Raw genomic sequence first — 24692 nt, 5'->3', positions numbered from 1 at the left:
CTCTTCCCTCTCACCTTAAACCTGTGCCCTCTAGTTCTTGATTCCCCGACCCTGGGGAAAAGACTGAGTGCATTCACCCTATCGATGCCCCTCATGGTTTTATACACCTCTATAAGGTCACCCTGACGCTCCAAGGAATAGATCCCAACCTGCCCGACCTCCCTCCAATAACAGTCCCTCAAGTGCCGGCAACGTCCTCGTAGATCTCCCTCTGCGCTCTTTCCAGCTTAGTGGCATCTTTCCGAGAGCAGGGCGACCGAAAGGGAAGAAAATACGCCAAGTGCGGCCTCACAGACGTCTCGTACAATCCGTCACGTAACGCGGAAGGAATTGAGGGGACGCGGGGTTGGAATTCGGCCGGACCTGTTGGTAGTTGACTGTTAACTGCTCTGTGGAATTTTGGGATTTGAACCGCTGATTTAAAAGGGAATCAAAGGCACCGAACAATCCCCCCCCCCACCCCCCCCGGGGAATTCTGCAGCGGGACGGATTGCGGCAGCCAATCAGCGCAGGGTGGGCAAGAGCAGGGAAGATCCCCGCCAACTCTCATTGGCTGGGAGGTGGTCAGTGATCAGTGATCGGATCCCCGCGGCCAATGGGGGAAGGGAGAGGTTCTCTCCCTCTCCGGCTGCGTCCAGTCCCCTTGAGGGTTGGTGCCCTCGGCTTATCGGGAAATGAGAAGCAGTTAATAATTGACGGCCTCCAGAGATAAGCGGCGGAGGGACAAGGGTGAGACAACAGAGACATCTCAGCGGCAGCGATGTCGCAGGTAAGATGAGGTGAAGTTCTCCGGGGCTGAGGTCGACCTCCAGCGGGGATGGGACACGGGAAGCTTGAAGGAGTTGGGGGCCCCACACGCTGGCGCATCGGGTAGGGCCGCTGCCTCACGGCTCCAGAGAGACCCGGGTTCGATCCTGACCCCTGTCACCTGGAGATCTCCCAGCCTCGGTCCTGATGCTCCTGGGAGGTTGCAAGGGGTCTTGGTGTGTGTGTGTGTGTGTGTGTGTGTGTGTGTGTGTGTGTGTGTGTGTGTGTGTGTGTGTGTGTGTGTGTGTGTGTGTGCGTGTGACCCTGTGACCGCGTGGGCTTCCCCCGGGGGCTCCGGTTCCCTCCCACGTCCCAACGACGCACGGGGGTCGGTGGGTTAATCAGCCGCTGTAAATTGCCCCCCTAGTGTGTGGGTGAGGGGCAGAATCTTGGCCGGGAGGGGTGGGTAGTTGATGGGAACGTGGGGGTGGGGGGGTAAGATGGGATCGACGAAAAACGGACAGTGGGCTGAAAGAGCCTGTTCTCCCCGCTGGGTAGCCATCAGAGGACAGAAGCAGCCCACTGGCCGATGGCCAATGGATGTCATTGGGTCACAAGGAGGTGCTTGTGTGGAACTGATTGGCTGCCTCGGTTGTCCTGCGATCGGCTGGTTGGTCATCCCGAGGGGTTGGCACTGGATTCCCAAGGGGTGGTATCGCCAGGATAAGGTTCGCCAGAGCAAGGAGGCTTATGGAATGCCAGGAAGGCCAAAAGGGAAGTTGGCTCTGGGGATGGGCAAGGCCAACGAGCATGGCCTCAGTGACCAGGGGAAAGAGATTGGGGAAAGGGGTCCTGGAGTTGGAGGAGCAGAGATAACTGTGGGACAGGGGGAGGGGAGAGTGTGGGTGGGACTGCGGGAGCTTGGGGTGGGGTGGGGGATAGAAATTGGGAGGCGAGGCCCGAGGCCGCTCCGCCATGACGCTCGCTGGCTTGGCTTCTCATAGGTCGACGTGGCAATGGAGGATCGAGCTTCGACCCCAGTCCAACGGGCGCTAGACAAGGCGGCGACGGGGGTGAAGGCGTTCCGGAGGCACCTACGGGTGAAGAACGAGCTACTGCGACAGTGCCTGGCCGAATTCTTGGGGGAGTACATACTGATCGTAAGTGTCAGGTCAAACCCTCCCGGGGACACCGGTCGGGCACAGGGTGAAGCTCCCTCCACACCGTCCCATCACACACTCCCGGGGTCAGACACAGGGTGAAGCTCCCTCCACACCGTCCCATCACACACTCCTGGGGTCAGACACAGGGTGAAGCTCCCTCTACACCGTCCCGTCACACACTCCCGGGGTCAGACACAGAGTGAAGCTCCCTCCACACTGTCCCATCACACACTCCCGGGGTCAGACACACGGTTGAAGCTCCCTCTGCACCGTCCCATCACACACTCCCGGAGTCAGACACAGAGTGAAGCTCCCTCCACACCGTCCCATCACACACTCCCGGGGTCAGACACACGGTGAAGCTCCCTCTGCACCGTCCCATCACACACTCCCGGAGTCAGACACAGAGTGAAGCTCCCTCTACACCGTCCCATCACACACTCCCGGGGTCAGACACAGAGTGAAGCTCCCTTCACACCGTCCCATCACACACTCCCGGGGTCAGACACAGAGTGAAGCTCCCTCCACACCGTCCCATCACACACTCCTGGGGTCAGACACAGAGTGAAGCTCCCTCCACACTGTCCCGTCACACACCCCCGGGGTCAGACACAGGGTGAAGCTCCCTCCACACCGTCCCATCACACACCCCCGGGGTCAGACACAGGGTGAAGCTCCCTCCACACCGTCCCATCACACACTCCCGGGGTCAGACACAGAGTGAAGCTCCCTCCACACTGTCCCATCACACACTCCCGGGGTCAGACACAGAGTGAAGCGCCCTCCACACCGTCCCATCACACACTCCCGGAGTCAGACACAGAGTGAAGCTCCCTCCACACCGTCCCATCACACACTCCCGGGGTCAGACACAGGGTGAAGCTCCCTCTACACCGTCCCGTCACACACTCCCGGGGTCAGACACAGAGTGAAGCTCCCTCCACACCGTCCCATCACACACTCCCGGGGTCAGACACAGGGTGAAGCTCCCTCTGCACCGTCCCATCACACACTCCCGGAGTCAGACACAGAGTGAAGCTCCCTCCACACCATCCCATCACACACTCCCGGGGTCAGACACAGAGTGAAGCTCCTTCCACACTGTCCCGTCACACACCCCCGGGGTCAGACACAGGGTGAAGCTCCCTCCACACCGTCCCATCACACACCCCCGGGGTCAGACACAGGGTGAAGCTCCCTCCACACCGTCCCATCACATACTCCCGGGGTCAGGCACAGAGTGAAGCTCTAAATCTTTCCCCTCTCATCTTAAACCTACGCCCTCTATTTTTAGACTCTCCTACCCTGGGAGAAAAGACGGTGACCGTCCACCTTATCCACACCCCGCATGATGTTATAAACCTCCATAAAGTCAGCCCTCAGCTTCCTTCGCTCCAGGGAAAACAGTCCCGGCCCGTCCAGCCTCTCCTTATAACTCGAGCCCTCCAGTCCTGGGAACGTCCCCGTAAATCTTTCCTGCCCCCCTCTCCAGCTCAATGACGTCCGTCCTATAGCTGGGCGACCAGAACTGCACGCAGTACTCCAGGGGTGGTCTCACCGACGTCTTGTACGTGATGTTCCAACTCTTGTAGTCGATACCCCATCCGACGAAGTCAAGCCTGCCAGACGCCTCCATCACCATCCTATCCAAACTGTGACACCCCTTTCAGGCTATGTGCCTGTACCCCGAGGAATCACTCCCTCAGTACAGCAACACTGTAACCACTTTGCGCTACAACGGACTTCAGCTTTTTTGTCCGAATTGTGTTCCTTCTTGTAAAAATTGTGTGTAATTTATATCGTAATTGATGATTTTCTTGTGACTGCTGCTTATCTGATGCTCTGTGCCTGTGATGCTGCTGCAAGTAAGTTTTTCATTGCACCCGCGCACACACGGACTTGTGTGGACGACAATAAACCCGACTTTGACTTTAATAGAACATAGAACACTACAGCACAGTACAGGCCCTTCAGCCCACAATGTTGTGCCGACATTTTATCCTGCTCTAAGATCTATCTAACCCTTCCCTCCCACATAGTTCCCCATTTCTCTATCATTCATGTGTCTAAGAGTCTCTTAAATGTCCCTAATGTATCTGCCCCCACAACCTCTGCCGGCAGTGCGTTCCACGCACCCACCACCTTCTGTGTAAAAAACTTACCCCTGACATCCGCCTTATACCTTCCTCCAATCATGTTAAGATTATATCGCCTTGTGTTAGCCATTGTCGCCCTAGGAAAAAGTCTCTGCCTGTCCACTTGATCTATGCCTCTTGTACACCACTATCAAGTCACCTTCTCTCCAAAGAGAAAAGCCTGAGCTCGCTCAACCTCCCCTTGTAAGATGTGCTCTCTAATCTGAGGAGCATCCTGGTAAATCTCCTCTGCACTGTCTCTAAAGCTTCCACATCCTTCCTATAATGAGGTGAAGAACTGAACACAATACCCCAAGTGTGGTCTGACCAGAATTCTATAGAGCTGCAACATCACCTTGCGGCTCTTGAACTCAATCCCCCGACTAATGAAGGCCAACACTCCATACACCTTCTTAACAACCCTTAACCCCCCTCCGCCCCAGGGAGAGCAGACCCAGCCTCTCCGATCTCTCCTCATAACTGAGACGCTGCGTCCCAGGCACCGTCCTGGGGAATCTCCTCTGCATCCTCTCCAGTGCAGTCACCTCCTTCCTGTAGTGTGGTGACCAGAACTGCACCCAGTACTTGGAAAGGTGTCTTCGAAATGAATCACCTCAGTCCGATTTCCAATGGGGCGTTTGTCTTGTTGGTTCCGAATTTTCACCCGGAGATCTCGGGAGTCAGGAAGCTCCTGCTATTGCGTTTTGGTGAACGTGTCTGGCCCCCAAACCCAGCGCGGTGCAAGCGCGCCTCTCTCAAGGAGTGTCCCTTGCCTTGAAGGTAAGTCACTGGAGTTACTGGTACTGGTATTGGTTTATTAGTGTCACTTGTACCGAGGTACAGTGAAAAACTTGTCTTACAAACCAATCGTACAGGTCAATTCATTACACAGTGCAGTTACATTGAGTTAGTACAGAGTGCATTGAGGTAGTACAGGTAAAAACAATAACAGTACAGAGTAAAGTGTCACAGCTACAGAGAAAGTGCAGTGCAATAAGGTGCAAGGTCACAACAAGGTAGATCGTGAGGTCAGAGTCCATCTCATCGTATAAGGGAACCGTTCAATAGTCTTATCACAGTGGGGTAGAAGCTGGTGGTACGTGCCCTCAGGCTCCTGTATCTTCTACTCGATGGAAGAGGAGAGAAGAGAGAATGACCCGGGTGGGTGGGGTCTTTGATTATGCTGGCTGCTTCACCAAGGCAGTGAGAGGTAAAGACAGAGTCCGTGGAGGGGAGGCTGGTGTCCGTGATGCGCTGGGCTGTGTCCACAACTCTCTGCAGCTTCTTGCGATCCCGGGCAGAGCGGTTTCCGTCCTGAGCCGGGACGCATCCGGATAGGCTGCTCTCTGTACTGATTTAAACAACAACTTACCGTTAACTTTTTTGTTGCCCCAGTTAATGGGATCGGCGACTGTGGCACAGGTCATCACCAACTATGACCGGAAAGGGACCTACCTGTCGATCAACATGGGCTATGCCATCGGAGTCCTGTTCGGAATCTACATGTCAAGTGGAGTCTCAGGTAGGACGTTCAATCTCAGTGAACGACCCGTAGACCCTCCCCAAGGTCTAGTCCAGGGGTTCGGGGGGTGTTATATATAGAATAACAGATCCCCGGGAGTGGGTTACAGGCTGGGATCTAATCCAGGGGTTCGGGGGGTTTATATATAGAATAACAGGTCCCCGGGAGTGGGTTACAGGCTGGGATCTAATCCAGGGGTTCGGGGGGTTTATATATAGAATAACAGATCCCCGGGAGTGGGTCACAGGCTGGGATCTAATCCAGGGGTTCGGGGGGTTTATATATAGAATAACAGATCCCCGGGAGTGGGTCACAGGCTGGGATCTAATCCAGGGGTTCGGGGGGTTTATATATAGAATAACAGATCCCCGGGAGTGGGTTACAGGCTGGGATCTAATCCAGGGGTTCGGGGGGGGTTATATATAGAATAACAGATCCCCGGGAGTGGGTCACAGGCTGGGATCTAATCCAGGGGTTCAGGGGGGTTTATATATAGAATAACAGATCCCCGGGAGTGGGTCACAGGCTGGGATCTAATCCAGGGTTCAAGGGGTTTATATATAGAATAACAGATCCCCGGGAGTGGATTACAGGGTGTGATCTAATCCAGGGGTTCGGGGGGTTCATATATAGGATAACAGATCCCCGGGAGTGGGTCACAGGCTGGGATCTAATCCAGGGGTTGGGGGGGTTTATATATAGAATAACAGATCCCCGGGAGTGGGTTACAGGCCGGGATCTAATCCAGGGGTTCGGGGGGTTTATATATAGAATAACAGATCCCCGGGAGTGGGTCACAGGCTGGGATCTAATCCAGGGGTTCGGGGGGTTTATATATAGAATAACAGCTCCCTGGGAGTGTTGTTGGTGGAAATGGGTTGACCGTTGACACGGACACAATCGGCTGAAAGTTCTGTTTCAGGTCTCTGTACCGTTATGACTCAATACTTCCGGAGTTTAGTTTGGAATCTCAGGCAAGGTTGGAAAATCCTGAATTCCTTCCCGTGAACGACCAGGAGCCGGTTTTGGGACAGGGATGGATTTGGGTTCGATGGACATGGGGGGGTTGGGGAGTTGGGGAATCCAAGCCACTGATTGGCTACCGAGGCTGATTGACCCAGTCCTGTTCCCGACCTCCCAAGTCAGGAAGATCGGAAGGTTGCCGGAGATTGGGACGCCTAACTGAAGTGGAGACTGTACAGGGAGCGTTTGATGTCTCTGGGCCTGGAGTTCAGAAGGATGAGGGGGGGATCTCATTGAAACCTCCCAGATACTGAAAGGCCTGGATAGAGCGGATGCGGAGAGGACGTTCCCATCAGTGGGAGAGTCCGGGATCCGAGGGCACAGCCTCAGAATAAAGGGAGGTCCCTTCAGAACTGAGATGAGGAGGAATTTCTTCAGGCAGAGGGCGGTGAATCTGAGGACTCCGTTGCCACAGAGGGTGGTGGAGGCCAAGTCATTGGGTGTATTTAAGGCCGAGATTGATAGGTGAGGGGGTTACGGGGAGAAGGCAGGAGAATGAGCTTAAAATCAGGCACGATCAAACGGCGGAGCAGACTTGATGGGCCGAATGGCCTAATTCTTCTCCAATATCTTATGATTGGATTGCAGATTAGCCTCCTTCCGTATCCGTGCTCTCCCCACGGAAGGCTCCCAGGCAGAGGGTATTTGGGATGGGAGCAACACCCCCCGCCCCCGTTCTTACTCTCGCACTCTGCGCCCACGACTGTGCGGGGAAGTACAGCTCCAACGTCATCCTCAGATCCGCCGCTGACGCCACCGCTGTCAGGCGGATCGCGGATGGTGCCGGGGAGGCGTGCAGGAGCGAGGCAGGTCAGCTGGTCGAGCGGTGCCGTAACCACAGCCTCAGCGAGACCCAGGAACCGATCGCGGACTTCGGGAAGGGGAAGTCGGGAGAACGCACACTGGCCCTCATAGACGGGGGGGGGGAAGGGCGAGCAGCTTCAAGTTCCTGGGCGTCAACATCTCGGAGGATCTACCCCGGGCCTGGCATGTCGATACAACCACGAAGAAGGCCCGCCAGCGCCTCTACTTAGAAGTTTAAGGAGATCCGGCATCGGAGAATCCGACGACCTTCCACAGACATACAGTGGGAAGCATCCTGACTGGCTGCACCACGGCCTGGTGTGGGAACTCCCAATGCACAGGAACGCCAGAGCGTTGGGACTCAGCCAGTTCCACCGCGGGTACAGCTCCCCCCTCCACCCCCGAGGGACATCCACAAGGGGCGACGTCTCCGAGGAAGGAGACTTCCATCATCGGGGACCCCCACCGTCCCTCTTCTCGACGCTGGAGGTATAGGAGCCTGAAGGCCCCACACCTCAGGGTTCAACAACAGCTTCTCCCCCACTGCCGTCAGGGTCTCGAACCCACCTCAGAAACCCCAACACTGCCTCAGGATATATTTCCTGCAACTTGTGCTAATGTGGTAACGTTTATTTTGTTTTACAAGTTATGTATAAGTTACGTTAATTTAAATTTACGTTAACAAGTCAAAATCAAAGTCGGGTTCATTGTCATCTGCACAAGTCCGTGTGTGCACGGGTGCAATGAAAAACTTATTTGCAGCAGCATCACAGGCACAGAGCATCAGATACACAACGTTCACAAGAAAAACATCAATTATACACAATTTTTTACAAGAAAGAACACAATTAGAACAAAAAAAAATCCATTGCAGTGCAAAGTGGTCCCAGTGTTCCTGTACTGAGGCAGTGATTAGGGTTGTGCCGGTCGGTTCAAGATCCGAATGGTTGAAGGGAAGTAGCTGTTCCTGAACCTGGTGGTGTGGGGACTTCAGGCTTCTGTACCTCCTGCCCGACAGGAGCTGTGAGAAGACGGCACGGCCCGGATGGTGGTGGATCTTTGATGATGGACGTTGCCTTCTTGAGGCAGCGTCTCCTGTAGATACTCCCGATGGTGGGGAGGGATGTGCCCGTGATGTGTCGGGCAGAGTCCACGACTCTCTGCAGCTTCCTGCGCGTTCGAATTGCCGTCCCAGACCCTGGTGCAACCAGTCAGGACACTTCCAACAGCGGAAGTTTGTCAGAGTGTTCGGTGACAAGCCGAACCTCCCAAGAAAGAAAAGACGCTGGTGCGCCCTCCCTGTGATTGCACCTGTGCGCTGGGCACAGGACAGGTCACCCTAGATGTTAACGCTCAAGAATTCGAAGCAGAAAGCAAAATAGAATATCCAAACAGCAGTCAACAAGCATAAAAATGGTCTGTTGGAACTTTTATGGGTACAAAAAGGGGAAATGAGCAGCTGGGAGCAGAGTGGGTCCCTTAGGGACAGTTACAGGAGGAATTAGAGGTGGGCAGAATCAGATTTATTATCACTGACTTAGATGAGGTGAAATTTGTTGCTTTGCGGCCGCAGTACAGTGCAAAGACATAAAATTACTATAAAGCACCAAAAAAATAGTGCAAAGAGAAAGGAATAACGAGGGAGTGTTCATGGGTTCATGGACCGTTCAGAAATCTGATGGCGGAGGGGAAGAAGCTGTTCCTGAATCGTTGAGTGTGGGTCTTCAGGCTCCTGTACCTCCTCCCTAATGGTAGTAACGAGAAGAGGGCACGTCCCGGGTGGCGAGGGTCCTCAGTGACAGATGCCACCTTCCTGAGGCACCACCTCTTGAAGATGTCCGCGGTGGCAGGGAGGGTTGTGCCTGTGATGGAGCTGGCTGAGTCTACAACCCTCTGCGGCCTCTTGCATCCTGCGCGTCAGAGCCCCCGTACCAGGCGGTGATGCAACCAGTCAGAATGCTCTCCACCGTACATCTGTAGATGTATCTTTGACTCTCACCAACTTTTACCAATGTACCATAGAAAGCATCCTATCTGGATGCATCACAGCTTGGGACGGCAACTGCTCTGCCCAGGAAACTGCAGAGAGTTGTGGACACAGCCCAGCGCATCACGGACACCAGCCTCCCCTCCTTGGACTCTTGTCTTTACCTCTCGCTGCCTTGGTGAAGCAGCCAGCATAATCAAAGACCCCACCCACCCAGGTTGTTCCCTCTTCTCTCCTCTTCCGTCGGGGAGAAGGGCACATACCACCAGACTTAAGGACAGCTTCTACCCCACTGTGATAAGACTATTGAACGGTTCCCTTATACGATGAGATGGACTCTGACCTCACGATCTACCTTGTTGTGACCTTGCATCTTACTGCACTGCACTTTCCCTGTAGCTGTGACACTTTACTCTGCACTGTTATTGTTTTTACCTGTACTACATCAATGCACTCTGTACTAACTCAATGTAACTGCACTGTGTAATGAATTGACCTGTACGATCGGTTTGCAAGACAAGTTTTTCACTGGACCTTGGTACAAGTGACAATAATAAACCAAAACCAATAGAAATTTGTAAGAGTCTTTTGCGACATACCGAATCTCCTAACGAAGTAAAGCCCCTGGCCTGCCTTCTTTGTGATTTGATGCCTTTGTGCTTTCCTTCCTTGTTTTTGAAGAAGGAATCAGCAGAGGAAAGGAATCACTTAAACGATTGCCTTGCCTCTGATTTCCGTGACACTGGCTGCTTCCTGACCCCACCCCACCCCTGCGCTTGTACCTTGTCTTTCTCAGGTGCACACCTGAATCCGGCGGTCACCTTGAGCCTGTGCGCCCTGGGTCGATTCCCCTGGCAGAAGATGCCCTTCTACACGCTGGCGGAATGCCTGGGCTCCTTCGTGGCAGCGGCCACCACCTACGCTCTTTACTACGGTACGTGAGGCAGCTCAGTGGGGCGGGAGGGGGTGTTGGGGTGGACGACCCTGAGTGCTTTGGGGGTGGTGGGGGGGGGGGAACCTGGTGCCGTTGGGCTGGTCGACGACCTCCCCCTGGGTCCTTGGACCCACCGGCCACAGCGCCGCTGCTGGTGGGGATGGTGACATTACAGCGTGACGCGTTTACATCAAATCCTACAGCACGGAAACAGGCCCATCAGTCCAACTCGTCCATGCTAACCCATCAAAGCCAGTCCCATTTGCTTGTGTTTGGCCCATGTCCCTCTAAACCTTTCCCATCCGTGTACCTCTCCAAGTGTCTTTTAAGTGTTAATGTACCTGCCTCACCCACTTCCTCTGGGAAGCTCGTTCCACATACAGACCACCCTCTGGGTGAAGAAGTTGCCCCTCAGGTTCCTATTAAATCTCTCCCCTCTCACCTTAAACCTGTGCCCTCTCGTTCTTGATTCCCCAACCCTGGGGGAAAAGACTGAGCGCATTCACCCTATCGATGCCCCTCATGGTGTTATACACCTCTATAAGGTCACCCCTACGCTCCAATGCAAACAGTCCCAACCCGCCCAACCTCTCTCCATAACTCAGTCCCTCGAGTCCCGGCAACATCCTCGTAAATCTCCCTCTGCGCTCTTTCCAGCTTAATGGCATCTTTCCTACAGCAGGGCGACCAACACTGACCAAAAATGCAGCCTCACCAACATCCTGTACAACTGCGACAGAACGTCCCACCTCCTGTTCTCAGTGCCCTGACTGACGAAGGCCAGCGTGCCGAACGCCTTCGTCACCGCCCTGTCTACCTGCGAGGCCACTTTCAGGGAACGTTGACCCACCGCTGAATGGACTCCCCACCCCTCCTGCTACAGGGGTCTCTAACAAGGTCCCAGAGACACACCTGGGGTTTGTGTCCCATCTCAGACCGAGAAGCGCGCAACAGGGGACACCCACGGGTCCAATCCGACCCCCCCCCACCCCCATCTCCCCACCAACCCCATGTGACTCCGGCTTGACCCCCACCAGATCCTGGCGCTGCTGTAACACTGGACAACGTCACCAATCATGCCCCCGGTGAGGGAAGTGAGGGCCCCACGGTGGGGAGATCCCCTCCCACGGAGATCCCTCACCTCCCCTCCCACAATGTGGAGACTCCCCCACTACCCTTCCCACACTGCGCGGAGATCCCCCTCCACCCCTCCCACTGCTGAGATCCCTCACGGCCCCTCCCGAGGAGATCCCTCAAATGCCCCCGTGGAGATCCCTCAACCACCCCCCCCCCCCCCCCCCCCCCCCCCGTCGGTGAGATCGTTGCCCCGGTTTGGGTCTCGGAGGGAGGGGTGGCGAGGTGTTTGCGGACTCTCACCCCCTCCGATTTCAACATCCCCCCCCCCCCCCCACCCGCGCAGATTCTATCCACGAGTTTTCCAACGGGAGTCTGACTGTGCTGGGACCCAGGGGGACGGCCGGAATCTTCGCCACCTACCCCGCGGAACACATCACCACCCGCAACGGCTTCATCACCGAGGTAACCCCCTCTCCCCGGGACCGCCATCTCCGCAAGGAACGGTGGGGGGGGGGGGGGGGGGGTCGCGGCGTGGGGGATGGGGGGGGGTCGTGGTGTTGGGATGTAGGGTCGCAGGGGGTGTAGGGTCACCGTGCAGGGGGTGACGGGTCAGTGCAAGGGTGTGGGGCTCACAATGCAGAGGGTGAGGGAGAGCAGGGGTGAGGTGTTAGGGTGCTGGGGGTGAGGGGTCAGTGCAGGGGATGAGGGGTCACAGTGCAGCAGGAGTGAAGGGTCAGTGCAGAGGGCGAGGGGTCACAGCGCGGAGAGGGCGAGGGGTCATGTCTCAGCACCATTTCCCTGCATTATATCCGTATCCTTTAACATTCTGAGAAAATTCCAACGATTCCCCGGGTGAGGAAATCTCTCCCCGTGTCCGTCCCGAACGGCCGATCCCTCATTCCGAGACGGTGATCCCTGGTCCCAGACTCCCCGGCCGGGAGAAGCACCCTCCCCGTCGAGCCCCATCAACGAGATCCCCTCTCGTTCTTCCAGACCCCAGAGAACACGGTCCCAGTCGCCCGGATCTCTCCTCAAACCCGCCGTCCCTGGACCCCCCGTCCCGTCTGGTGAATCTTCAACGCCCTCCCTCTGTGGAAAGGACATCCCTTCCTGAGTCAGGGGACCGGAACTGTGCACAACATTCCCGGTGCGGTCTGGGCTGGACAAACCTGCCCTCCTGGAAATCGTAACCACATAAGAAATAGGGGCTGGAGCCGGCCTCTGGCCCGTCGAGCCTGCTCGGCCATTCGATAAGATCGTGGCTGGTCTGGCCGTGGACAGATCCACCTACCTGCCTTTTCCCCATAACCCTTAATTCCCCTACTGTGCAAAAATCTATCTAACTGTGTCTTAAAAACATTTAATAAGGAAGCTTCGACTGCTTCCCTGGGCAGAGAATTCCACAGATTCAATGCTCTCTGGGAAAAGCAGTTTCTCCTCATCTCCGTCCTAAATCTATTCCCCCCAAATCTTGAGGCTATGTCCCCTGGTTCTAGTCTCACCGACCAGTGGAAACAACCTTCCTGCCTCTATCTTATCTCTCCCTTTAATAATTTGACACGCTTCTGTCAGATCCCCTCTCGTTCTTCTGAATTCCCGAGTATCATCCCAGGCGACTCGATCCCTCCTCATCGGCTAACCCCCTCGTTGACTTCCCTCCCTCTGCCGCACAAACAGCACCGTTCCCACACCGGCTCCTGGGGGATCCCTCCCCCGTGAGTTGGGGAGAAGTGTCGGGGGTGGGATTGGGGGCGGGGGGCGGGGGGGACCTCGATTCAGCGCGGCGGCGGAAGGAGCGAACGCCTCCCCGGCACGCGTCCCCGTCCCATCCCGTCCCTCCCCTCGAGTCCGTGGGCCAGGCACTGACCTCATCAGCCACCTCAGGACAGGAGTGAGTGGGGGGGGGGGTCACCCTCGATCCCGAAGGAATGGCTGAGAGGGAGAAGGTGTACAGTGAAACTCCGATGATCCGAAAATCCCAAAGGTTCAGTGTCTGACTTCCCGTTTCCCGCTCCCTTTAAACCCACCGGGACCCCGTTTCCCGCTCCCTTTAAACCCCACTGGGGACCCCATTTCCCACTCCCTTTTGAACCCCACTGGGGAACCCGTTTCCCGCTCCCTTAGAACCCCACTGGGTTCACTAAAAGCTTCATTCCACTCCCGGGCAGCATCGACAAACAAGGGAATTAAAAGCGGTGTGGTGTGAATAGGAACAACATCCACTGGTCTGGAAAATCAGCCAGTCCAGCACTACAGGATCATGGATTATCGGAATTTTACTGAACTTGGAGACGGTCGCTTCAGGTCCTACACTCAAGTTGGTTTGCCTTCCTACCTACCTGCAGAGTCCTGAGATGTCCCCGATAGTCAGGTCTTTTGACAAGAAATTTGGGTCCCAGTCTCAAAATAAATCAGGACGGAAATGGGGTATTTTGACAAATTGACAAATTATTATTGTCGGGTACAGTGAAAAACTTGCGCACCGTTCATACAGATCAATTCATTACACAGTGCATTGAGGGTAAAACAGTAACAGAATGCAGAATAAAGTGTCACAGCTACAGAGAAAGTGCAGTGCAGGCAGACATTAAGGTGCGAGGGCCACGACGAGGTAGATTGTGAGGTCAAGAGTCCATCTTGTCGTTCGATAGTCTTATAACAGCAGGACAGAGGCTGACTTCTTCAGCTGGAGGGTGGTGAAATCCTTGGAACTTTCTCCCCGAGAGACTCGGAGATTATGTAAGAGCCGAGGTCGATTTGGATATTGAGCGACGGGAGGGATCGTCGAGCGAGACAGTGGATTCTTGCCGTCCCGTTAACGACGGTGGTTACTTTGACCATGCTTCCTCTTATCCCCCCCCCCCACCTCCAACTCCTCCACAGGTGATAGCCACCGGGGTGTTGTTGATCTGCATCCTGGCGATCGGCGATTCCCGGAACGCCATGTTGCCCGACTTCCTCAGGCCGCTGGTGACCTCCATCTGCGTGCTCACCATCGGGATGGGCATGGGAGCCAACACTGGCTACGCCATTAACCCCGCGAGGGACATCGGGCCACGCATGTTCACCTTCGTCGCTGGCTGGGGCTCCGAAGTATTCACGTGAGTGTGCGCTCGGGTTTAACCGTGTCCCTGTCGGCTTCTGAACATAGAACAGGACAGCACAAGAACAGGCCCTTCGGCCCACAATGTTGTGCCGAACTAGTCATTAAACACCTAACTAAACTAATCCCTTCTGCCTGTCTATCTCCCTCCATCCCCTGCACATCCATGGGCCTGTCTGAGAGCCTCTTAAACCCCTCTATCGTATCTGCCTCCACCCCCACCCCTGGCAGCACGTTCCAGGCACCCACCGCTCTCTGTGTAAAAAAAAAACGCCCCACGCATCTCCTTTGGACTTTCCCCCTCTCACTTTAAATGCACGCCCTCTGGTATTAGATATTTCGACCGGAGGAAAAAGATTATCAGTGCCTCTCAATTTTATAAACGTCCATCGGGTCTCCCCTCAGCCTCAGCCGCTCCAGAGAAAACAACCCAAGTCTGTCCGACCTCTCCTTATAGCACGTGCTCTCTAATCCGGGCGGCGTCCTGGTGAACCTCTTCTGCCCCCTCTCCAAAGCCTCCACACCCTTCCTGTAATGGAGGGGCGACCAGAACTGAACGCAATGCTCCGGATGCGGCCTAACCAGAGTTTTATAAAGCTGCAACATAACTTCCCGACTCTTGAACTCAGCGCCTCGACTAACAAAGGCAAACGCGCCGTACGCCTTCTTTACCGCCCTGTCGACTTGTGCTACCCCAAGACCCCTCTGTACATCAACGTTGTTAAGGGTCCTGCCATTAACAGTGACCTGTCCCTTTACGTTTGATCTCCCAAAGTGCAACACCTCACACTTGCCCGGATTAAACTCCATCTGCCACTTCTCTGCCCGTATCTGCAACTGATCCACATCCTGCTGTGTCCTTTGGCAACCCTCTGCACTATCCACACCCTGCATACCGCTTGCACAAGTTTGCGTGTAATTTACACCGCCTTGCCTGTGTTGACGCTTCTCCTGCCGGGATATGGCGCACGGCGCAGAAACAGGCCCTTTCCTGCCGACCCATCCACACCGATCCCATTCCCAGGCATTGGGTACCCTTCCCTCCCTTGCCGATTCAAGTGACCGTCCGGATACTTCAACGCTGTGAGAGTCTCTCCCGCCTCTCCCCCGCCTCAGGCAGTGCGTTCCGGATTCCAACCCCCTCCTCCTCCCCCCCTCCCCCAGGGGAAAAAATTCCACCTCAAACCCCCTCCACAGGTCTTACTCCTCACCCCCAACCCATGCCCTCTGGTCTTAGATTCCTCTGTCATGGGGAAAAGTTTCCGATTATCTTCCCTGTCCAAAACTCTCGGAAGTTTGTACACCTCTACCAGGTCTGTTTAAGAAAGGCTTGAAGAGTAAACCAGGTAATTACAGGCCAGTGAGCCTGACATCAGTGGTGGGTAAATTATTGGAAGGTGTTCTGAGAGATAGGACATAAGTATTTGCACAGCCAAGGGTTGATTAAGGATAGTCAGCATGGCTTTGTGCATGGTAGATCTTGTTTAACGAATCTTGTGGAGTTTTTTGAGGAGATCACTAAGAAAGTAGATGAAGGAAAGGCTGTGAATGTTGTCTACATGGACTTTAGTAAGGCCTTTGACAAGGTCCCACATGGGAGATTAGTTCAGAAGGTTCAGTCAGTGGGTATCCATGGAAAGGTTATAAACTGGACATGAAATTGGCTGTGTGGGAGAAGACAGAGAGTGGTTGTGGATGGTTGTTTCTCAATTTCTCAGACTGGAGGCCTGTGACTCGTGGTGTGCCTCAGGGATCGGTGCTGGGACCATTGTTGTTTGTTGTCTATATCAATGATCGAGATGATAATGCGGTAAATTGGATCCGCAAGTTTGCTGATGACACTAAGATTGGAGGCGTTGTGGACAGCGAGGAAGGCTTTCAAAGCTTGCAGAGGGATCTGGACCAACCGGAAAAATGGGCCAGAAAATGGCAGATGGAATTTAATGCAGACAAGTGTGAGGTGTTGCATTTTGGAAGGACAAATCAAGGTAGGACATACACAGTAAATGGTAGGGCACTGAGGAGTGCAGAGGAACGAAGGGATCTGGGAGTTCAAATACATAATTCCCTGAAAGTGGTGTCACAGGTAGACAGGGTTGTAAAGAAGGCTTTTGCCATCCTGGCATTCATAAATCAAAGTATTGAGTATAGGAGTTGGGATGTTATGGTGAGGTTGTATAAGACATTGGTGAGGCCAGATTTGGAGTATTGTGCGCAGTTCTGGTCACCTAACTATAGGAAGGATATCAGTAAGATTGAAAGAGTGCAGAGAAGATTTACTAGAATGTTGCCGGGTCTTCAGGAGTTAAGTTACAGGGAAAGATTGAACAGGTTAGGACTTTATTCCTTGGAGAGTAGAAGAATGAGGGGAGATTTGACAGAGGTTTACAAAATGATGAGGGGTATAGACAGAGTTAATGCGAGTAGGCTCTTTCCACCTAGATTAGGAGAGAGAAGTACGAGAGGACATGGCTTTAGGGTGAAAGGGGAAAGGTTTAGGGGGAACTTCTTCACTCAGAGAGTGGTGGGAGTGTGGAACGGGCTGCCATCTGACGTGGTAAATGCGGGCTCACTCTTAACTTTTAAGAGTAAATTGGATAGATACATGGACGGGAGTATGAACCGGGGGCAGGTAAATGGGACTAGCAGAATAATGTTTCGGCACAGACTAGAAGGGCCAAATGGCCTGTTTTCTGTGCTGTAGTTTTTTTGTAGTAGTCTCTTTCGCTCCAGGGAGAACAGACCCGGCCTCTCCAGTCTCTCCTCATTGACAGACGTCCCGTCCCTGGCACCGTCCTGGTGAACCTCCCCTGCACCCTCTCCAGTGCAGTCACCTCCTTGGTGACCAGAACTGCGCGCAGTGCATCAGATTCGAACCACTCCATAAACCCCTCACCCGACACTATGCTCTCTAATTTTCGATACCACGACTTAGGCTCGAGGGACTGCGTCATGGAGAGAGGTTGGGCAAGCTAGGCCTTTATTCCTTGGAGCGTAGGGGTGACCTTATAGAGGTGTATAAAATCATGAGGGGCATCGATAGGGTGAATGCGCACGGTCTTTCCCCCCAGGGTCGGGGAATCAAGAACTAGAGGGCACAGGAAAGAGATTTAATAGGAACCTGAGAGGCAACTTCTTCACCCAGAGGGTGGTCCGTATGTGGAACGAGCTGCCAGCGGAAGTGGGTGAGGCAGGTACATTAACAATGTTTAAAAGACACTTGGACAGGTACGGACCGGAAAGGTTTAGAGGGATACGGGCCAAATGCGGGCAAATGGGACTGGCTTAGATGGGAATCTTGATCGGCATGGACCAGTTGGGCTGAAGGGCCTGTTTCTGTCTCACTATATAAGATCAGATATCTTTACTAGTCACATGTACATCGAGACACACAGTGAAATGCATCTTTTTGAGTAGAGTGTTCTGGGGGCAGCCCGCAAGTGTCGCCACACTTCCGGCGCCAACATAGCGCGCCCGCAACTTCCTAACCCGTACGTCTTTGGAATGTGGGAGGAAACCGGAGCACCCGGAGGAAACCCACGCAGACACGGGGAGAACGTACAAACTCCTTACAGGCAGCGGCCGGAATTGAACCCGGGTCGTTGGCGCCGTAATAGCGTCACGCTAACTGCTACACTACCGTGCCTGCCCCATCTATTCCGTCGATCCCTCTCATAACTTTGTCCACCTCCATCTGCCCTGCTCCAGTTCGGCCATCCGTCTCCCCATCTCCCTCGCCAAGAAATACTCCCACTTCCTTCCTGAGTGTATCCAGTGACCTGGTGGGGAAGTTCCGCCTGCTCCGGATGAGAGCGGGTCCTGTGGGACCCCCTGCTTCTATGCTCCGATGGGAGTTAGGTTGAGCCCACCTGATCTCGCCTCAGGAATCGGTCCGGTGAGACTCCGTTGCCAAATCCGGAAGGTCAAAGGATTCACCTCCCACACCACCCCCCACCCCCCCCACCGCCCCCCACAGGGAGGTGGGGGTTAGGGAGGTAAATCCCCTTCCCAACCCTTCCCACGCGTGGATCGGGATGTGGGATGTGGCTTCGCTGACGTGTCCTCCCGCTTTCCCTCCTCCCTCCACTCCGCGCCCCTCCCTTTACACCCCTCCCCCTCCTCCCCACCCCACCCCCTCCCCCTCCTCTGCAACCCCTCCCCCCCACCCCACCCCCTCCCCCTCCTCTGCAACCCTCCCCCTCCTCCCCGCCCCACCCCCTCCCCCTCCTCTGCAACCCCTCCCCCCCGCCCCACCCCCTCCACCTCCTCTGCAACCCCTCCCCCTCCTCCCCGCCCCACCCCCTCCCCCTCCTCTGCAACCCCTCCCCCTCCTCCCCGCCCCACCCCCTCCCCCTCCTCTGCAACCCCTCCCCCCCGCCCCACCCCCTCCCCCTCCTCTGCAACCCCTCCCCCTCCTCCCCGCCCCACCCCCTCCCCCTCCTCCGCAACCCCTCCCCCTCCTCCCACCCCACCCCCTCCCCCTCCTCTGCAACCCCTCCCCCCACCCCACCCCCTCCCCCTCCTCTGCAACCCCTCCCCCTCCTCCCCACCCCACCCCCTCCTCCCCGCCCCACCCCCTCCCCCTCCTCCCCGCCCCACCCCCTCCCCCTCCTCTGCAACCCCTCCCCCCCGCCCACCCCCTCCCCCTCCTCTGCAACCCTCCCCCTCCTCCCCGCCCCACCCCCTCCCCCTCCTCTGCAACCCCTCCCCCTCCTCCCCGCCCCACCCCCTCCCCCTCCTCTGCAACCCCTCCCCCCCACCCCACCCCCTCCCCCTCCTCTGCAACCCCTCCCCCTCCTCCCCGCCCCACCCCCTCCCCCTCCTCTGCAACCCCTCCCCCTCCTCCCCGCCCCACCCCCTCCCCCTCCTCTGCAACCCCTCCCCCCCGCCCCACCCCCTCCCCCTCCTCTGCAACCCCTCCCCCTCCTCCCCGCCCCACCCCCTCCCCCTCCTCTGCAACCCCTCCCCCTCCTCCCCGCCCCACCCCCTCCCCCTCCTCTGCAACCCCTCCCCCCCACCCCACCCCCTCCCCCTCCTCTGCAACCCCTCCCCTCCTCCCCGCCCCACCCCTCCCCCTCCTCTGCAACCCCTCCCCCCCGCCCCACCCCCTCCCCCTCCTCTGCAACCCCACCCCCTCCTCCCCGCCCCACCCCTCCCCCTCCTCCCCACCCCACCCCCTCCTCCCCACCCCACCCCCTCCCCCTCCTCCGCAACCCCTCCCCTCCTCCCCACCCCACCCCCTCCCCCTCCTCTGCAACCCCTCCCCCCACCCCACCCCCTCCCCCTCCTCTGCAACCCCTCCCCCTCCTCCCCACCCCACCCCCTCCTCCCCGCCCCACCCCCTCCCCCTCCTCCCCACCCCACCCCCTCCCCCTCCTCCCCACCCCACCCCCTCCCCCCCACCCCACCCCCTCCCCCTCCTCCGCAACCCCTCCCCCTCCTCCCCACCCCACCCCCTCCCCCTCCTCTGCAACCCCTCCCCCCCACCCCACCCCCTCCCCCTCCTCTGCAACCCCTCCCCCTCCTCCCCACCCCACCCCCTCCTCCCCGCCCACCCCCTCCCCCTCCTCCCCACCCCACCCCCTCCCCCTCCTCCGCAACCCCTCCCCCTCCTCCCCGCCCTACCCCCTCCCCCTCCTCTGCAACCCCTCCCCCTCCTCCCCGCCCCACCCCCTCCCCCTCCTCTGCAAACCCCTCCCCTCCTCCCCACCCCCTCCCCCTCCTCCGCAACCCCTCCCCCTCCTCCCCGCCCCACCCCCTCCCCCTCCTCTGCAACCCCTCCCCTCCTCCCCGCCCCACCCCCTCCACCTCCTCTGCAACCCCTCCCCTTCTCCCCACCCCACCCCCTCCCCTCCCCTCCCCACCCCCTCCTCCCATCTCCCATCCCTTCCCCTCCCCTCTCCTACCTCCTCCCTACCCCTCCCCATCCCCTCCCCTCCCCTCTCCTACCTCCTCCCTACCCCTCCCCATCCCCTCCCCTCCCCTCTCCTACCTCCTCCCTACCCCTCCCCATCCCCTCCCCTCCCCTCTCCTACCTCCTCCCTACCCCTCCCCATCCCTTCCCCTCCCCCTCCTACCTCCTCCCTACCCCTCCCCATCCCTTCCCCTCCCCTCTCCTACCTCCTCCCTACCCCTCCCCATCCCCTCCCCTCCCCTCTCCTACCTCCTCCCTACCCCTCCCCATCCCTTCCCCTCCCCTCTCCTACCTCCTCCCTACCCCTCCCCATCCCCTCCCCTCCCAATCTTTCCCCCCTCCAACCCAACTCACCCCCTTCTACCCGCCCACTCCTCCCAACCCTCCCCTGCTCTCTTCCCCCTCCCTCCTCCTCACCACCCGCCCTCCTCTCTCCTCCCTTCTCCCCTCCCCCCTCTCCCCTTCCCTCTCCCTCCGTCCTAACCCCTCCCTCCCACCTCTCCCCCTCTCCCCCACTCTCACACCCTCCCTCCCCCTCTCCCCACTCTTTCACCCCTTCCCTTTCTCTCCCGCACTCGTCCCCTCCCTATCCCTCTCCCGTCCCCCCCCCTCACCCTCTCCTTCTCCCTCGCCCCCTCCCCGTCCTCCCCCACCCCCCTCCCTCTCCCCCCAGGGCTGGGAACAGCTGGTGGTGGATCCCACTGGTCGCCCCGATGTTGGGGGGTCTCCTGGGGACGCTGATCTACGAGCTGCTCATTGAGTTCCACCACGAGGACGTGCCGCACCCCGGAGAGGCCAGGGCGGCCGAGGAGGAGGCGCGGCTGGCACAGGAAGATCCCGTGTAGACCCAGGAGGGCCGGGCCGTTCCTCGAACACACGGCCCCAGGATCCGCCCAGACCCCGGGGGGAACATCTGCGCCTATGCTGTGTACAGGTCCTGTGTTACACGTACAAGGCCTGTGCTGCACGTACCAGGCCCGTGCTACATGTAGCAGGCCTGCGTTACTCGTACCAGAACTGTGGTGTATACCAGGCCTGTGTTACATGTACAAGGCCTGCGTTACGCGTACTAGACCCGTGGTGTATACAAGGCCTGTGTGACGTGTACCAGGCCTGTGTTACGTGTCCCAGGCATGTGATACATGTACCAGGCCTGTGCTATGCGTACCAGGCCTGCGTTACGCGTCCCAAGCATGTGGTACACGCTCGGCCTAGGCGACCGTCGCCCTGGCAACAGGGGCCTAGAGCAGGCAAGATCAGCGGCCTGGTGGTCTCCATTACTGGGAGGGTGGGTGAGGGTGGGACGGGGTGGGGGGAGGAGGGGGTTGGTGAGGGGGGGAAGAGGAGTGGTTGAGGGGTAGGAACGAGCAGAGTCCCAATGTTACGCGGTCTCTCCTTCTCTGATTTAATTAAAAGTTGGCTGATTCTTTCCCACCTGTGGCTCCCAATCCTTCAGGGGTCCATCACCAACGTGGGGGTGGGGTGGGGCACAGCAGGATCCCACTAGCAATGACTCTCCTACGGATCCCCCCCCCCCCCCACCAACACCGGCCATTACTCAGGGAGACAGGGCAAACATCGGCCCCAGTGGGAAAATTCGCTCCCTCCCCCCAACACCCATCCACAGGAGGCGGCGGGATCTTTCCATGCTCGCTCCGACAGGCTGTGGTTGGCACCGTGAGTGGGATTCGAACCCCCCTCCCCCCCCACCCCCACAACCACGATAACAGAGCTCCTCGCGCCGGGCGGACCGGCAAGGGTGGTCTCCCTTCTGCCTGGTGGGAATCCGGGCGGATTTTCCCAGACTCCTGGCCCTTGGGACCTGCGGAGCAAAACGCAGGGAGGGGTCCCTGGGTTGGGGGGGCGCAGGGGAAGTGTCCTCACCGGGAGGGGGATGTGCGAGGACCCTCCATCCTTCCCGCGTTCTCCAACCCGTGTCTCTCTCCCTCTCTCCCTCTCCCTCCCTCCATCCCGCGCTCTCTCTCCCTCCCTCCATCCCGCGCTCTCTCTCCCTCTCTCCCTCTCCCTCCCTCCATCCATTCATTACCGCTTGGCGTCCCCCTGTCTTTCTTCCTCTCCCTCTCTCTGTCCTCCTTTCTGTTTATCGCATCGCCGTACCCCATTTCCCTCCCAACGGGACCCCCCCACCCCTTCCCACCGTCCGCGCTCCCAATGGACTTTTCCTTCCTCAGTCCTTCTTGCTCCCCCCCCCCACCCTTCCGTGTCTCCCTCCCTCCGCCACAGCGGCCGCACCGTCCACAGAACGCACCGCGGTCCCTCGCCCGGGGCTACTCCGACAGCACCTCCCCGACCCGCCACCTCTCCCCGCCGAGGGGGGACACCACCACCCGCAGGATCCCCCCTCCCCCTCCGCCATCCCGACTCGGGAAGCACATCGGCAGTTCCTTCACCGTCGCCGGGTCCGAATCCCCAGAACTCCCTCCCCCGACAGCACCGCGGGAGCGCCTCCCCCCACGCCGACCGCAGGCAGTTCGGGACGGAGGCTCATCCCGGCCCACTCGATGGGGGCGGTGAGGAATGGGCGATAAATGCTGGCAGAACTTTCTGATGATTCCGACATCCTCCGCTTGAAGTGTCCCATCTGATGGATCCTTCCTGTAGGGCAGATCGTGTTTCGGGATGTGTTGGGGTGGATATCAGAGGGGTCAGATCTCTGGTCCAATGATAGGTTACAAAATTCCGGTAAGGTCTGGTTAGAGCACAGGAACAGGCCCTTCGGCCCACAATGTTGAGGTGAACTAATTAAACATCTAACTCAACTGATCCCTTCTGCCTGCACAGCGACCATCCCCCTCCATTCCCTGCACATCCATGGGCCTATCTAAAATCCCTCTTAAACCCCTCTACCGTACCTGCCTCCACCCCCACCCCTGGCAGCACATTCCAGGCAGCCAATGCTCTCGTGTTAAAAAAACTTGCCCCGCACATCTCCTTTGAACTTACCCCCCTCTAACCCTAAATGCATGCCCTCTGGTATTAGATATTTCGACCCTGGGGGGGGGGGGTGGAGAAAGATACTGGCTGTCTATCTATGCCTTTCGTAATCTTATAAACTTCAGGTCTCCCCTCAGCCTCTGCCGCTCCAGAGAAAGCAACCCGAGTCTGTCCGACCTCTCCTTATAGCTCGTGCCCTCTAATCCAGGCAGCATCCTGGTGAACCCCTTCTGCACCCTCTCCAAAGCCCCCACACTCTCCCTGTAATGGGGGCGACCAGAACTGAGTGCAACACTCCAGATGCGGCCGAACCAGAGTTTTATAAAGCTGCAACATAACTTCCCGACTCTTGAACTCAGCGCCTTGACTAATAAAGGCTGCCATTTGTATTCTTGTTGGGTATTGCAATCCAGAGGTCTGGCTCTGATTGGGAATGGTTTCAACGGACCACCTCCCCTTCCCTGAGTACCCAAGCCATAGACAGAGCACCTATGTACTGTCAGCAGGTACCAGGTACCAGGTACCCTGCCACTTTAATTCCCTCTCTCTCTTCCTCTCCAGCCTTCAGAATCAGAATCCGGTTTGTTATCACCGACATATGTACAGTAGTACGGCAGCAGTACAGTGCAAGGCATAAGGACATAAAGGCATATGTTACAGCAAACTCTTAAAACATTGAATCATTGAGTCACTCAATACAGGGTTGAGGGCTTCAAGTTCCCAAGTGTAAATATCAACAGTTTGCCCTGGTCCAACCACTTAGACGCCACGGCCAAGAAAGCTCACCAGCGCCTCGACTTCCTCAGAAGGCTAAGGAAATTCGGCACGTCCCCGCTGACCCTCACCGATTTTTACAGACGCTCCATTGAAAGCATCCTCCCTGGATGTATCCCGGCTTGGGACGGCAACTGCTCTGCCCGGGACCACAAGAAACCACAGAGAGTTGTGGACACAGCCCAGCGCATCACGGACACCAGCCTCCCCTCCATGGACTCTGTCTACACCTCCCACTGCCTCGGGAAAGCAGCCGACATAATCAAAGACCCCACCGACCCCAGACATTCTCTCTTCTCCCCCCTCCCACCAGGCAGAAGATACAAAAGCCTGAAAGCACGTACCACCAGGCTCAAGGACGGCTTCTATCCCGCTGCTATAAGACTATTGAACGGTTCCTTAGGATGATAAGATGGACTCTTGACCTTACAATCTACCTCGTCGTGGCCCTTGCACCTTATTGTCTGCCTGCACTGCACTTTCTCTGTAACTGGGACACTTTATTCTGCATTCTGTTTTCCTTCCGTACTCCCTCGATGTACTGATGTACGGAA

General features: G+C 57.2%; 1 protein-coding gene across 3 annotated transcripts; it reads left to right on the top strand.

Moving 5' to 3' along the window:
- Positions 1-668: 668 nt before the first annotated feature.
- LOC127587518 (aquaporin-10-like) lies at positions 669-24671 on the top strand. 3 transcript variants are annotated; one of them, XM_052045911.1, is made up of 7 exons: positions 669-769; positions 1752-1907; positions 5441-5567; positions 10178-10315; positions 11736-11854; positions 14276-14493; positions 23926-24671. In XM_052045911.1, exons 1-7 carry the CDS (start codon positions 761-763, stop codon positions 23999-24001), a joined length of 843 nt encoding a protein of 280 aa, XP_051901871.1. In that variant the 5' UTR covers positions 669-760; the 3' UTR covers positions 24002-24671. The 3 variants fall into 3 exon arrangements, with proteins under 3 accessions (XP_051901871.1, XP_051901870.1, XP_051901872.1); XM_052045910.1 differs by lacking the exon at positions 23926-24671 and adding an exon at positions 21083-21673; XM_052045912.1 differs by lacking the exon at positions 23926-24671 and adding an exon at positions 17567-17755.
- The last annotated feature ends 21 nt before the right edge of the window (positions 24672-24692 follow it).

The sequence above is a fragment of the Pristis pectinata genome, chromosome 40 (genome assembly GCF_009764475.1).
Source record: "Pristis pectinata isolate sPriPec2 chromosome 40, sPriPec2.1.pri, whole genome shotgun sequence".
Classification (NCBI taxonomy): Eukaryota; Metazoa; Chordata; class Chondrichthyes; order Rhinopristiformes; family Pristidae; genus Pristis; species Pristis pectinata.
This window is presented reverse-complemented; position numbering and strand designations above follow the sequence as displayed.